The 16,356-nt window shown below is 36.5% G+C and overlaps 1 protein-coding gene across 10 annotated transcripts in view; it reads right to left on the reverse strand.

Moving 5' to 3' along the window:
- Window positions 1–16,356, reverse strand: part of adgrl3.1 (adhesion G protein-coupled receptor L3.1) — a 163,225-nt gene that overhangs the window by 41,038 nt on the left and 105,831 nt on the right. For 9 of the 10 annotated variants that reach the window (XM_044115192.1, XM_044115193.1, XM_044115194.1 and 6 more), the window contains exons 11-12: window positions 13,804–13,842; window positions 4,127–4,310 (exon numbers count right to left, since the gene is read on the reverse strand). In XM_044115192.1, the coding sequence (XP_043971127.1) occupies window positions 4,127–4,310; window positions 13,804–13,842 (223 nt within the window). The remainder of the gene's footprint in view (window positions 1–4,126; window positions 4,311–13,803; window positions 13,843–16,356) is intronic. The other variant, XM_044115199.1, reaches the window with a different exon arrangement.

Consider the following 16,356-nt stretch of genomic DNA (forward strand, 5'->3'; position numbering starts at 1 on the left):
CCTTAGGCCAACTAATCTGGATTTATGCAAAATGAAGATGCCAAGAGAGTTATCTGCAGTAGGTAAGATATTAATAGTCAATAACATTTTCACAGAACTTCACTTCAAAATGTCCAGACTGTTCCTTTAACACTAATCAAGAATTTGACAAAGTCACATAGTAAAGGACAAACTTTGTGGAATCTTATCTGTCTGAACAGTCTGTCTCCGACTGCAGTAATGTAATCACCATGCTGTGTGATTTAAATAGCTGTAATATCATTGCTTACTGATGTAAAAGTGAGCCAGAAAAAAAGGCCTCAGAGCATCATTTGACATTCAATTGCCACCATCACCCTCAAGCATGCACTCATCCAGTCTTCTTCTCTTATCTTCATTTTCCTCTCTTCTCCTGCTCCTCCTTCGTAGCTTTTCATCTGTGACTGAATAGTGCATAAGCACTCTGAATTCTAGTAATAGGGGATGGTGTGAAGGAAGTTTTTAAAAATATCAAATCACATTGGAAGTAAATATGAGGATAACTAGGGGGTGATCTTAGTGGGTGTGACTTGCTGGTCTGGGTTCAGATGAAATGAAGAGTCACAGATATATTGTCTCCTAAAGGCATGAAAAACAAAGAGGAAGCAAAACTCTCTTGTGCTGCAGCCCAGTAATGACATGATCGGGCAAGAAAAGAGATTAGGGAAGAAGAAGAACAGAAAAAAAGGAAAATGGTGTGCACAATGCCTTAATAACAAGCTTTGTTCTCCTTTGTCAATTCCGCCTACGAGCAGAGGGCAGAGAATATGGAAATAAATAAATAAAAATGATTGTCTCCAGCAAACTAAGTATGCCAGCCTCAAGGCCAATATTTTTCCTTCATTTTGTTAGATAAGTATCTCAGTGGGTTTGACCCTTTAAAACATCTTGATACTGACCTCCATCTTGACAGCTTTGCATATTTACTCCTCATAATAAAACAAAGCATGGAACCCTTTAAAGAGGCGATGAAAAGTGTTTTGGATTTTTTTCCTCTCCCTCTGCTTGCTGCATGACTTGTTGTGCATGTAAACAGGTCTACTGAATTACAAAGCTTGAGATCCAAAAGGGAGGGGAGCAAGTATCTCTTTTTACTCACATACCTTCAACATTATGTTTTACATCTTATGGCACAACAGCTAAAATTTCATACATTCCATGAGTAATTTAATTGACAGACCAAAACGAAGAGGACATGCAAGGTGCAAAACCTCCATAAACCTCAGCTTCTCTACTGTTTTTATGTCTCATAAAGCTTTCTCTAACTCTGCCTGTTAGATTACTAATTAAGTAAGTCTGTGAACGCAGTTGGCTGAATGTATTAAGGCATATCACAGCAGAAGGTTTGCATACAAATATATCAAACACCATTTACATTTTATTTGTAAATAAATATTGAATAGCAATCTTTTTTTCTTTTTTTTTTCCCACTATACAATTATGTACCAGTGTATGATATCCACGGCAAACTCCAAGCAAAACACATTAAAGTTTGTGTTTATATTGTAACAAAATGGGAAAAGCTTCACTACCTTAGCAGGACATTGTAAGTCATTATGAATCAACTCTGGATGAAGCCTTTAGAACAGACAGTTTAGCATGAATGTCTGAAAGAAACGACTATATACCTTGCAATCAATCAGTGGATCGATAAGGGCAGACTAGGCCATTAAGACTTTGAGGAGACTGCTAAAAACAGCATTTCACAAAGATGATCTGCAATAATGCACAGGATGTTGACTTTTTTTGTGGAAAAGCATTTAAGTCAATTTTTGCTGACTTCTAAAACAGTAACCGAATACCTGAAAATACCATCAGGTATTTGGTTACCATCATTTATTACAAAGTGGCTTATTATGTGATGAATGAGGAATTAAAATGTAAAATTTTCAAATTAATTTCTGTGAGAAACACATTCACACTTCTGACCTTCAAGGCCCATGTTAGAATGTTGCTGGTCGCATTAATTAACAATTAAAGTTAAGGTTGGAAGTCGCAGCATCAGATTTGCTGAAATAATTTTATTTACCAAGCACTGATTTTGTTTACTACACATTGTCGCATACCTGATTATGTTAATGTACTGTAATTAACAATAGAAATATTAATGCCTGCAATTTTAAATCAACTAAATTCACAAGCTATTTCCATGTAAAACAAATAATTTCACAGAACCGAGAGGAGCAATAATTTGACTATAAAGCTCCACTCTCACAAGCCTCGTCTTTCCCCTTTAGCAGCCGCGGAAAATCTGCTGAAGCACAGCAGAGAGACCACCTAAAACTGCACACGTGTTTTGTTTTGTAAATTTATTGACTACCTGTCACGCTGTGTTATCACTGACAGCTTCATGGGGTTTTGTTTGTTTTGTTTTGCTCTGCCCCCCTGCAGAATATGAACTAATTAATCATGTTATTAGAGCATTATATTTTACCGCTTTTGTTTTTGTGTACCATGCAGCTTAGCCCTGTGTGAATATTTGTCTTTTGTTTCCCAACCAGATCCACCACAGACCAACCAGATCCACCACAGAACAACAGTATCATCTTTCCCAGCTTTCACTTAGAGAAATTGAATTACAAAACTCGACATAAAAACACTACAGTCTATTAAATTCTGAGTTTCTCTTTTAATTTAAGACTATTTAGGGTTTTACATTAATTTCTGAAACGTAATTAAGATGGATAAAACATCAACCTCAAGCCGGAGAATAAACCAAGATGTGGATATGACACCTGTCAATGTTGCTTCCCACTATGTTGCTATGAAAATTCTTTTTTCCTTAGTATGTGAAAGAAATGTCATCCTATTACCTTTAAACACCAGGTGGTGATTCATAAATTGTTTGAAAGCAGTGGTTTAACGGGGGTTTGTTGAATTTCACTGAATATACCAAAATAATGAAATAAAATTTACCTATTTAAAGATTGTCCTATTCTCTCTTAAACTGATATGGAATTTCACAGAGCAACATGGCATGTTAGTAAAATAATACATATAATTTAATGTATTTTAATAGAGAGGTAAAACATAAGCTAATGGAATTTTAAGATAAAAACATAAAGATTACAAAGGGGGCCATCTGTGTGAAGTTTGAATTTCAAAACTCTGAGTGAGTCGGCTTTCTTTAAGAACTAAACTTTTCTCCAAGACTTCAAAGACATGGATGCTGTGACCCAATTATTCAGTGACCTAATAATAATAACAACTAATTACATGCTACACTGTGCAGACACCCTGTCTGTGCTTATGTAGGTTCACCCACCTCAGCATATCAAATAATTAAGGTGACGAAAATAAGGTAGCCCAACCTACTGTTTGGTTACTTCAGCTGATTGCTATTTGACCACATGGGGCAAGGGGTTTCAGACTCCAGTCCTCAAGGGTCGGTGTCCTGCAACTTTTAGATATCTCTTTGCTTCAGCTCACCTGGCTCCAATATAAGTTAATTAGCAGAGCTCTGTAGAGCTTAACTGCATGCTGGTGTGACAGTTTAGCCATTTAATTTATGTGTGTAGGCCAAGGAACACATCTAAAAGTTGCAGGATTCTGGTCCTCTATGAATGCAGTTTGAGATCACTGACAGAGACTCAGAGCTTCAAACTTTCATCCTCAGAAGGTCAGTTGTGAGGATCAAATGAAAACCAGTTTTGATACCAAACATTCAAAAATTTTCTCCAGTTCATATCATTAGTTCAGGATGAAATTACTATTAAAATTAAAATACAATTTTGTAAATGTACTGTTAACATCTTCAAAGTTTTTAATTATTCCCCAAACACTGTCTCAGATGATTTACTGTGGTTACAAGATGGAATCAAAGTAAAAAGAAGCTACTGCAACCATTAAAGCTCGCCTGGTGTTACACTTTTCTGTATTTTGAACTTTGTGACCAAGAAACTTCATGAATATAACCTACTTCCATTTGTGACCTTGTGAACTAGGACTTGTCAATTTTAACATCTTTTAGCAAAACTGTGATGATATTGATTGAAAATTTATAAATGTTACAAACAGTTTTGCTTCAAGGTTGACCTTCCAAATAGTGGAGATCTGAAGGTCTAGCTGTAAAGGGTTTTGTTGAAAAGGAACCGTAAAATGTACTTACGGATGTAATCGGTGGTTTCCTGCACTGTGTCAGTCTTCAGGAGGTTGTCGGCCAACATGAAAGCACCCGTTTCCACGGTGTCGAGGAGTAGAGTGGCTGAGTGCAGCTGCTCGCTGGTGGGCAGTTCTTTCCACGCCGCCTGAGCTCTTGGATGCAACAAATTATTTACCGTCTCAACCATCGCCTGGGGGAGCAATAAAGACACAGAGGTCATATAGCTGAAGCCAGTGCTGATGCTTTCACCATTTCAGTCAGTCAAGCGGCATGTAAAAATAAATGCAACTATGACTATGGCACAAGCAGCGCTGCTACACCCCAAACTACTGAAGCCAGGAGTTGTGAGAATGCAGGAGCTTTACATTTATCACGTTGATGAATTACACAAGTCAGGATGATACGAAGGCAGCAATGCAAATATGGCATTCCCATGCAGATTTGAATAAATGAAAGGCAAAACTAAAATGTTGTATGAAAAGCACATTTTTAGTACCCAGGCTCATTTTTTGTTTTTTTGTATGAGGATAATCACAGATGTTTTGAAAATCAAGCTTGTTAGTTGATTGCAATCACTATGTGTTGACACCCTAAAACTCCTTTTTCTTCTTTTAAAAAACAGTCCTATCCACCACTTGGAGCAATTATACTGTGGGTGTCAGAAAGAAATTGGAGTTTGTTTTTTTTCTGGGGTTTTTTGTTTGTTTGTTTGTGTTTTTGGTTCACATCCAGCGGTGTGATGCAGTTTTGAATCCAAAGATATTATAGAAGACCGAGAAGAGGTTTTATGCTGAACATGAAATGTTCTCCACCGTATAATACCTGCTCTGTTTTATCTTCAGCTCACATTTCCTTATAGTCTCAAGAAGTCAGCTCCTGCTTTTCTTGCATAAACACCACAACACGCTCATACACCCCCCCACACACACATATGCCTACACACATCTCAGGAAGGCCCAGGGAGAGATAAAGAGACAGAGAGAAAGGAGAAGTGGTGCAGAGGTGGGGGTGGGAAAAGCCATGGGAGAGCGATAAAACAGTCCAGTGAGTCCATGGTGACAGGCATCCACCGGGAGCAGGAGAGGCGGAGAAGCGAATACAGGTGCTATCAAACACACACATCTCGCACTCCCCTTTGTCTCCTTATTTTCTCTTGATCTGTAAACCAGCCCTCATGCAGACACACAGCTCATCTTTAACTCGGTTTTCAGAGGCAGGGCAGTGAGAAAGCGGGAAACATAACACAGGTGCTATTAAAGAAGCTAAAAGCATCTCCGGCAGGAAATTGACAAGGGCAAAGAAACGGATTGCGAAATATATTTTTTTATTTATTTTTTTTTCCGTTCGCACATTCAACGTTCAACTTCCTCCTGATCCCTGTTTCAGTACACAGTGAAAACGATAAACAAAAAAATTAGCTGCAGCAAATGTTGCGTTTTTTTGTATTAATACTTGCATTAGTGCTAAGATATTTTAAACTTTTTCCAGTTTTGGTCATGTCACAATCCACTGTATGTGATAGACCTTCGCAAAGCAGTGTACTCTGTGAAGTAAAAAGAAAATTGTTCTTTTTTTTTTTCTAATCTTCGGCTTACTCCAACCTTGCACATTAAGAGACTGAAATATTGGCTCACACTTCTGCGTAAAAGAGCTCAAACTGTGACTGTATGGAGAGGATCTGCAGACTGTAACTTTCCCGTCTTGTCACAGATTGACAATTGGATTTAGGTCAGAACTTTTATTGGGCCGTTCTAGTACATTAATTTAATTTGGTCCAAACCACTACAAGGAACGCTGGGTCAGAATGAAGTGTTTTCTACCATCTGTAGTACTTAACAGGTTGGAAACGTTCAAACGTTCAATGTTAGGCTTGTCTGACCTAAGCATCTTCGTTCACTTGTTGTTATGTCACTTACATGGTTTGTGGCAAAGTGCAAGTAGGACTTCTTTCAAAAATTGCGTTTTTCTTGCTAATGTTTTAAAACGGTTAGATTTGTTGAGTGCACAAGTAGCAGTTGTCTCCCACATCAGCAGTGGTCCTGCAGTTCCTCTAGAGTTAATATAAACCTCTTGAATGCTTCTTTGTTTTATATTCTTCTCGTCAGCTCAGGTAGATGGCCAAATTTTGGTAGGTTGGCCAGTTGAAGTATTTTCTTTACATCTTCAGAAAATAGAGTGAACAGAACTCAGTGAAATTTTCAAAATATAGCAAAATTATAATTTTGCCATATAAATTAAAATTATAATTTTAATTTTATTTCTGACCTGTCTGCTACCTTTGTTGGTGTTCATGATGATCACTTTGATTACATTTACAGAATAATTGCACTCACACCGAGATAAAAATACACACAAGTGATTTTCATGGGAAATAGCTTGCTCTATTTTGTGACTGGGGTATCACATTAATTCATTTTGTAAACCAGAGTTATGCGCTATTTTGTGTTGCTCCAACCCCAAAATGCCACAAAAATACAGTTACGTTTTTAATGCAAGAAATTGATAATATCTATGGTAGATGAGATCTAATTCAAGTTTTTCTGTTTTAGAAATTATCTTGTTTTCTTTTTGGGGGTATATTGTGGGGGTTATACCTACACATAAACACAGTAAAGAACATACACACATAGACAAACACTGCTCCCAACAAGCTAATATGATAATATTATGTCCTCTTTTAGCGCTAGCAGCCAATTAGCAGGGATGCATATCGGATGAGTTTGGGAGAGCTACATGTAAACAAAAACTAATTAATCCACTTCTTCAGCAAACAGCCAGAAATAAGCAGCAGTGGATGTTCAGCACACTTGTGCAAACTTGTTTCGATCAACATCCTGTCAACACAGTGACAGACGGCTGCAGGCTTTGAAGCCCTTTAAAGAAAGTTTTGACATTATTGCAGCTACAGCTGTTTTTGGTTTCATTCTATCAGTTACTGCCAACAAATTATAAAGCAACCATTTAATATCAGTGTTTTGTGTTGGGGTATCATCGTTTTTATTTTGGTGTTTTATTTACATTGTGTGTCATTAGTTCTATTTCCTGATGTTATTTTGAAATGATTTCCATTTCTCCATACATTCTGTGTACATTTGCCTCCTATGACTATGACAAGTTTGAATCATTGATTGAATTTACAATTTGTTGTAACATGTACAGTATGTATTCTGCATTGCTTTCCCTGTCAGAGTCTCATCAGTGTTATCATTTTATCATCAGAAACAATGTTCTGAGAATTGTTTCCCACTTCCTGCACCCTGGGATTTTTAAAATGGAAATTTCCTGCACCTGGAACACCTTTGTTTAAGTAGAATTTGTTTATTTGTTCTTCACCAGCCTGCATCCAGCCTGATAATTCTTTTAAATACTACATTGCAGGAATAATGATGATTATAGTTAGAACTAAAAAAATATACAGTGGTCTCACAAACTTAGAATTGAATGTACATAAATTCTAAATGTACTTTCTCAAAACAATGAATCAAATTGAATTATTTTATTTTTATTTTCAAGTCCAATGTTCTATAAAGATATTGATTATGCAAGAAAAACTGTTCTTATTATTTTTTGGCCCCATGTGCTTTTATCTTACCCTACAACTTATACTATTCGATGAAACCTTCACAGCTTATCAGAGCTGTTTGTACTTATTCTCAGGTAATGTGAATGCAAACAATTGCTCAAAAAAAACAAAACAAGTCACATATTTTTTTCATTGATTTTACAATAAATATTACATCAGATTTTGCTCAAAGCAAATTCTGTGCCAACCTAATTTTTCTACCACAAACCTGTGGCAAAACCTAATGCCACAGGTTTTGTGACATTTCAGCATTACATCTTATAGTGATTTGTGTCTGCTGATTATTTTCCATCTAAATTTGTACAACTGTTACAGAGGAGCCATTGTGACTAGTAATGTATAGGTACGCAGATATGTAAAGTGAATCAAAGCAAATCAAAGTTTGCTTCCAGCACCTGTTTTATTCTTTATTTATACAAGAATTATTTTATTTTACTATAATTTGGTGCAAGGACAAAGTTCATATTACAATCTTGTAGTTTACTACAAAGTATAAAGTACATCGTTGTGTAGTGATTTACAAATACGCTTCATCATTTGCACAAATACCAAAAAAGGCACAGCAGGCAAAGATTGTAGACATTAATTCCTATGTCTCGAGTATGTATAAAATTCAAGTTGGAGCTGGAAAAGATAATTTATGTAAAGAAAATTCTTATAATTTTAGTGAGTTTATATAAATGGGACTTGAAAATAATGTTTTCAACTCTTCTTTTAAACATGCAAAAGTTGGAATAATTTACAAGATCAGACTTGTTTTATGACACTTATTCTAGATCAACACTCCTTGAGATTCTCCTGCAACTACTAGCAACTTGTGGAACCCTGCAGAACACTCTCAAGCTTGTCCCCATTTTTTCCCTGGGGCTACTCTTGAGATGTACATATTTAATTTCTTTCATCCATGCTAATCTTGTTTTAGTTGATTCGGTTGCTTTAAATTTTAATCACAGTGATTATTCTTAACTGCTTTTAGCATTTAACATTCATGTCTTTTTCATATCTTTCTCATGACTGTTGTTTGAGTTACTTCCCATACTGTCACACTGCTGTCTGGAGTTCAAATCAGAGCTGTGTGGCATGCACTGAGTGGGACAGCATGCATGTGCCTGTGGTAATTTGTGTGTGTCTGCGTGTGCAACTGGGTGTGTGCACTGCAGGCTAAGGGGAAGCATTGTTGTGCATCATTCTGCTCCACTTGCTGTTCAGTAGCTGCCCAGGCAAAGGAAACAGATCGGGGGGAAGACGTTCTTTACTGTGGCCATGGCAGATATGAGAGCTTTGGTGATGCGGTTCATTCTCCATTACTCATGCTGGTGGTGTTTAATGCTCACAAATGCTGACAATGATGTGTTAGCGATAACCAAGCTTTTCTACTCTCATTAAACTTCTCTTTGCTTCTTACTGAACTCGCATTTTTAATTTCAGCAATGTTTAGCGCCACTGAAACTTCATTCACCAGCACTGAGATTACATCTGTAGAAGCGGTACACTTTTAGGTAAGGTAGAAAAAAGGGATGCCATTTCCTTTAAGGGCTAGACATCTCAGTATTAGAAAGACAGACACGGTATGAATATATGTGTGGGGTTGTGTCGGAGTGTGTCTAGGAGCTCTGTTGCCTTCTGTGACATTTCTATCGTGCACAAGTAGGAAGACTTAGGGGCTAAAAGAGAGAGAGGGCTTTTTAAGGGGTTCTTCAAAGAGGGGGAGAACTCTCTGCAGAGACAGATAAGGGGCGCCAGTTAGGAAGTGTGTGTTTCTTAGTGAGACCACAAAATTCAAGAAAGCTGCACACTTTTGTGAGCACATACACATAGCCTCATGACAGTAAATGGGGCAGAAGTGAAGGCGTAGGGGTAATCCAGCGTAAACAGCAGCGGCAAGGCAGACTGGAACTGGGCTGGTTGACTACTCCCAACCACCCAAGGTGAACTTGGGCACACAAGCACATGTACAGTATGCTGTACTGTGTAAAAGCCCAGAGCTGGGATGTTAGAAATATGCAGAGACAACACGAGAGGAAAGACAGATCTTTTTTTTTAAGTTGCCTAGTTGAGATGGGACAAAGTGTGAGAATGTTTTCATGAGAGTGTTCATCTGCTATTAGCTGTAGGGAGTTCAAAAGATTTTTTTTTTTTGCCTATTCATCAAAGTAAAATGTGTCTTGCAAAACGCAATCCAGTTGAAAACCTAAGGCTTCATCAAGCAACATGGCTCTAAGCTGTTATTATGCACCTTGGATGTGTAAGGGACTTGATATAAGTTCACATTCTGTGGTAACTATGTTTGAAACTCCTAATTGAAGTAAGAGGGAAAGTAGTCCTTGAGTTTTCTGGCTTTTTTATGGAGATGAAAATAAACATGAATGAGAGGAATCTGGCTGCAGACATTGCTCCTACAAAGCTTTGGTGGTGCGCTGACACAGCTCGGCTTTATTTCAAAAATACATAACTACTGGCATTAGAATGGCTTCACCTTTTAAAGAAATCAATTTTATTAGTGTAATGTAACGACAGATGACCAAATAACCCTTATGTTTTTTTTTTTGGTTTATTTATTTTATTTTTTTTTACTGTACTTTACTCTTATAACAATTACACCTTTAAAGTATGGACTGTCAAATGGTGACCTTCAAGCTAACTTTTAACACTCAGCTACATTAGCATTGAAGAAGACTCCCTTAACTTTTAAGTCATCTGTGTGGCAGCATTTTGTCCACAATGGAAGTAATAACAGAAGCAAAATATAAGGAGTTCATCAGCATAGTTTGAAAATGCTGGCTAACAACTTTAAAGGTGATATAAAACTGTTTAATGACTCAAAGTTAAAGGGTTACTTTGCCATTTTAACAGTCAGAAATGCATTTGATCATCTCGAGTTTAAAATCTAAATCACCTATAACGATCAAAACTGAACCAGATAATTCAACATGTAAATTAGATTGTTTAAAACAGTTGCTGTATTTGTGAAAATGAATTTAAAAAAAATAAACGTCTTTTACAATTAAGGCCACCTCAGAGTGAGACATACAAGATGATTTTGGAAACATTTTTAAAAGCAAAACAAAACAAATGGATTTTTAGTTTTCCTGAAAATTTTGTTACAATTCTGTCTCAACTTGTGAGCTGGATGTATTATTTTACCCCTAAAAATTAGACATAATCAAGCTTTAAAGTCCTCTCCATAACCTAATAATAGTTTTGCTCCACTCGTCTTTTTTTTTTTGTTGCTGTTTTCTCTCACTTCCTCACTTCAAATTTGTCTTCTATTGTTTTTCATGCCCCTCTTCTACCTGGCTGGCTACCTCCTTCTTTTAGCGCATCCTAAAGCATCAAAGCCTCTCCACACCAACTTCATCATGGGTAAATTGCCAATTTGGTATACATGAAACGAGTCCCCAGTTACCCAAAACCAAATGACCGAGGAGGGGTAGATGAAGTGTAAGAAGAGGAGAGAAACAGAGAGAGAGAGAGAGAGAGAGACAGAGAGAGGCAGGGGAGGGAATTCAATTATTTTTTTGTCTCTATTAAGAATGTAGACCTCCTGCACACTCTCCTCACTTGGCAATTAGTGCCACGGATAATTAACGAGGAGAGGGCAGTGCCACACCACATCCCTAATCATGCACATTTCTATCTGGCAGAGTAAAAAGCCTGTTGGTATAATTTTGCTTCACATAACCAAGGCTAATCATATAATCGATCACTCACAACCCTCCTCTCACTGCACCTGAGGCGTGTGCTCTAGCATTTGGAGTCAGACCTGTGCAGAGTCGTGCGCATGCTGTCTTTTTCCCCTGAAATGCAGACTTATTTGGCTTAAGGAGACGCATTACAAATGCCTGACTGTTGCGATGTGACAGCGAAAGATTATTGTTCAAAATATATTTAAATATTTGTGGTATGCGTGTGAGTGCGTGTGTGTCAACTTGCATATACTCCTAAGCCATGTTCTATGATGTGACATTGCTGACTGGTGCTGACGTTAAGACTTTTCAGGGGAGTATGGAGGAAAAAAGCCTGCATCAGGAGAAAAAAGAGCAAGCCCATCTACCATGTGTTTGCGTGTGTGTGGGTGTGTGTAGGGGTGTGTTGGTGGGTGAAGACGGAAAAAAAATCTCTATCTACAGGCCATGCATGTGGATGTTGGGGTCCTTTGATCCACTGAATAGTGATTTTGTCTTGGTTTTTTTGTTGACCAGATACATTCTTGAAGCATGTTAAGTTTTCTGTTAGCCCAGGGCATCGACACAAACAAACAATGATGCAAGAACACCAACAGGGACAAAGTGTAATTAATTCAGAGCCACAAAAACGGGAAGGTATTATTTTTAACACAGCGAGGCCGTGATCAAGCCGCACGCAACAGGGTATCCATCATTCTCCGCTGTTTCTCAATGTCTGCTACACACACGGCATTTCAAGAAATGGAGATGGATAGCCAGTCATTTGCTTCCAGACAAGCCTGTGTGCAATTCTGCTGAGATAAATGTGACCAAGAAGAACTATTATTGATATTGATCATGCCCTTTTGTCGGTCATATATTTTGGAGCAAAATTAAAAACCAAGGAATAATAAACCTAATGTAGAAACAGTTTGTTACAGAGATGCTAATGGAAAGTGGAGATCAGAAACAGAACAAACCTATTATCCTCAAAAGGTTGTATTGCTGCATCACATGAGTATTATGCATTGAGTAGTAGCTTGTGGATAGAGCTGGGTCACTTTCAGCTAGAAAAGGCTAACTCCATAACCAACTCATGAGAAATGTACCATTTCTATGTGCCACTAAATCAAAACAACATCATTGCTTATTTGAAAAATTTAGTTAGAGGAGTTGACATCTAATGTACTGCTAATACAAATAATTATTGACCACTTAGGTCATTAAGGTAGACAAAAAATGTTTTAAATTCTATTATTATATCACTTTTATTTACAGTATCTGTGTATTAAAAGCTTTCAAAAGATTTGCACAAAGACCATTTTAAGATTAATAAGAAGTAAATAATCCAATGATACAAAGTTAATCTATGTGGATTAATAATAAAGAAAGTTGCAGCATTATATTTTAGTTTCTGTGTAATTTATTTTCAGTACATTTGAATTACACAATGGTGAAAATGTGTAACTCAAACTCGACTAAAAATATTTGCCATAAAAATAGCCATAATTACTACATTTTACATTAGTTTTTTAAAGGATTCTTTTCTATGAACATTCTACCCTTTTCAGTGGTGGAAATAACTGACTTCTAAAAGGTCTTTTAATTTATTTTCATTACATTTGAATTACACAATGGCGAAAATGTGTACTAAAATGTGCACTACTAAAATATCAAGGTTTTTACTTTAGAAAATCAATTGTTCCTTTTAAAAAGAGCAAAAGAGAATATTTTGACTCAAAACAAAAGACCTAACCCTTTTTTAAAATACAAATTCTGAATTAGAGATAGAAAATAAAGTGTTTTTTTTTTAAATTAGTGGCATTAATTGCTAATGCCAAATATATTTGATAATCCTGTGTGTTTTAAGGAAAATAGGAGCCGGAGAGACGTTGATGAACATATCTGAATTTCATTTTTAAACAGTATTCGGAACAGGGAAAGAAAAAATTCAGACTGGTGTATCACTAGAAGCTGCAGCACATGATTGCATTTCATGTATAGTGTCGTCATGTGTGATAATACACACACAAGCAAATACACACAAGCTTGCATGGAACATAACATACTGCAAATTAAAAGAGAATATAAAATATTTTTTTTTCAAAACAATACTTTGCATGTTCTCCCTGTGCATGCTTGGGTTCTCTCCAGGTTCTCTGGCTTCCTCCCACAGTCCAAAAACATGAGTCTTAGGTTGATTGGTTTCTCGAAATTCTCCTTATGTGTGGGTGTGTGCGTGCATCATTGTTTGGCCTGTCTGTCTCCCCACATCTTGCCCGTTGACTGCTGGAGATAGGCACCAGCGCCACATGCGACCCCACAAGGCATAACGTGTTGGATAATGGATGGAAAAAAAATAACAAAACAAAACCCAAAGACACAAGGGACAACGGTGTTACAAAGTAATTAACCAAACCAGGAAACGGAAATACCTGTGTGAAAAACCTGCAGGACCTTTCTCTCTTCTGAAGCTGCAAATTCAAACAATTCAGCTGTTAGCAGAGCAGCACCTCTCACCTATTATACACACATACAAAAGGAAGTACCTTAACTTCATTAAGAGTGTGTAAAAAAAAAAAAAGAAAAAAGAAAAGAAAAACACTTTGGTAGCCAAATTGTATGTTATCCAGTCCTCCACCACTTATTGCCTTTTCTTCTTTTGCTCTAACATATTTATCTTCCTGCTTTTTTTCCCCTTAAATATTAACTTGATCTCTGAATCTACTGTCAACGTAATTGATGTCATTAATTACAGAGTCCTTCATGCATGACTGGTCAGATGCCTAACATTAATAAGGAAGCATCCTAAAGTAATATATCATTCAGTTAGAAACAAATAACAACTTAAAGCATTTTTATTAAAAAAAAAAAATACAAAGAAAGAAAAAGTTAGATATAGGTGATCGGAAAGGGCTTATTTTTTGCTTGACTGGTTTGTCTAGTATCTGTCACATTCAATATTTAAAAATAATTTTTTTTCTAGTTTGTAAACACAATAACACATTGCGGTCTGAAATATGAAATATTAAATTCCGAGAGCTTTTTAACAATTTCCACTAGATTTAATCTACTATACTAAAAAGAAGAATCCCAAAACTAATCCACGATCATAAATGTGAGAAAAATTATCCTCCAAAGCTTTCCCCATCTGGTATTTCAACTGGCAGCCTTATAGGGCAGTACTGACAGACTAAATTTATACAAGTACATGTCAGTAAATAAGAATATTATTGAAATATTAGTCCATGTCAGTAATTGAAATAAACAAATGGAACTCATATGTTGTAGTTTCAATATATGTGCAGTGATAAAGTTCAAGCACTTATTGTACTTATTTTGATTATTAGAACTTACATCTAACAAAAACCCAAAATGTAGTAATTGGGTAGTTTATTTTACTACCCAAAATGTAGTAAAATAAACACAATTATTTTGTGTTTTAAATGAATTTTTACTATAGAATTGTTGTGGTATCGTTCTATAGTGAGTTGACTCTTTGAGTTACTGCTCATTCAGAAACAACACATCACTACAATTAACTTGGATTGTGAGTCTATCTTCCTCCAGGTTACAGGACCAAATTATATTCATAACACTGAGCAGCCGTTCAGTCCTTTTTCTTCATAGCACTTTAAGACACCTCTTACATGGACTTTGGTTCAGGAGTGACTTAAGAAAATCTCACAGCTGTAGCCCATGTCCTGGGTATCTATTGTCTCATGGTGGACACCTTGATAATTTCCTCCACAAGCTCTTCAGTGGGCTCAGCTTTACAATCCTCTCAAGGCTGAAGTATTTCTGTTGCTTTAGCACCTTTTTTGACAACATTTTTTCCATCCAGTCAACTTTCCAGTAATATTCTTGGAAAGAACACTGATTCGGTCAGATTTTTAAGCATATGCACTGACTGATGGCACTTTTTAAATTTTGTTGCTCTTGTGACAATGACAATAAATATTTATCTTATCTTCATTTATCTTACCTAGATTGTTTAGAAATGTTTTTTTTTGTTTAGGCTGAGCCTCCTTATGGATAGTGTCAGTGATTGTCTGCTGGACAACTCACGTCCATAACGTTGGAACAATAACATGACGTGCACAATCATTCTGTCTCAAAAAAAGCTAATTTTCATTGGTGTTATGTAACTGAATTTGGGGTTTTTCTTTAGCTCATAATAAGCAAAATTTACAAAAAAAATAACTTTTTCAACTGAATTACTGAAATAAATTATTTTCTTACAATTTTGTAACTTATAGAGATGCATCTGTTGACAGGATCCTTATTGTGGTTCACTACTGCTTCATTCATTCAGGTAGAATCAGTTTCTTCATAGAAATTTCCACATTATTGTGCGACGCAAACCGATAGTTAATCAGACAGTTTTAACCAGTCTATCTCAGGGCTAACTCCATTGCTAAATGACATAATGTGATTGCTAAAGAAGGACAAAATTTTAATTATCAACTGCCTCTCCATAGTTGCAGCTCAAAGACAGAGGTTCATTAAATGATCTCTATATTCTCTCTCAGGGCTCTGCAGTGTACTTTAAATGTGAATAACTGAAGGACGGCTTTATTAAATGTTGGTCCTGATCTGTAAAAAGAGTGGAAGGACTCTGCCAAACACTAAAAACAGTTATCTGTCTTGTGGTATGTCAAGCAAAACTTCATACAAAGAGCTACACAGTGAAGAGGATGAAACAGAAACACTAAAAGCAGTTATTTATCATGTGGAGCTCTACATTGTTATGCCTGCTACTTCATCAAACTCTGCACAAAGATGTTTTTTTTAGACACAAACAAAAGAACATGCTATTCATCTTTCTGTTAACTCTAAAGGACCCTCCTCCCCTATCTGTTTCCCTTTTCTTACTCCTCCATATTTCTTCTGATTTCCTGTCACATTGAGTTGCAGCCCAATAAATGCTGATGCCTGTAAAAAGTCTATTTTACTCTATCACTCTCTACATGTTCACCTCCTGTGTC

Source organism: Gambusia affinis, linkage group LG04 (assembly GCF_019740435.1).
Source record: "Gambusia affinis linkage group LG04, SWU_Gaff_1.0, whole genome shotgun sequence".
Classification (NCBI taxonomy): domain Eukaryota; kingdom Metazoa; phylum Chordata; class Actinopteri; order Cyprinodontiformes; family Poeciliidae; genus Gambusia; species Gambusia affinis.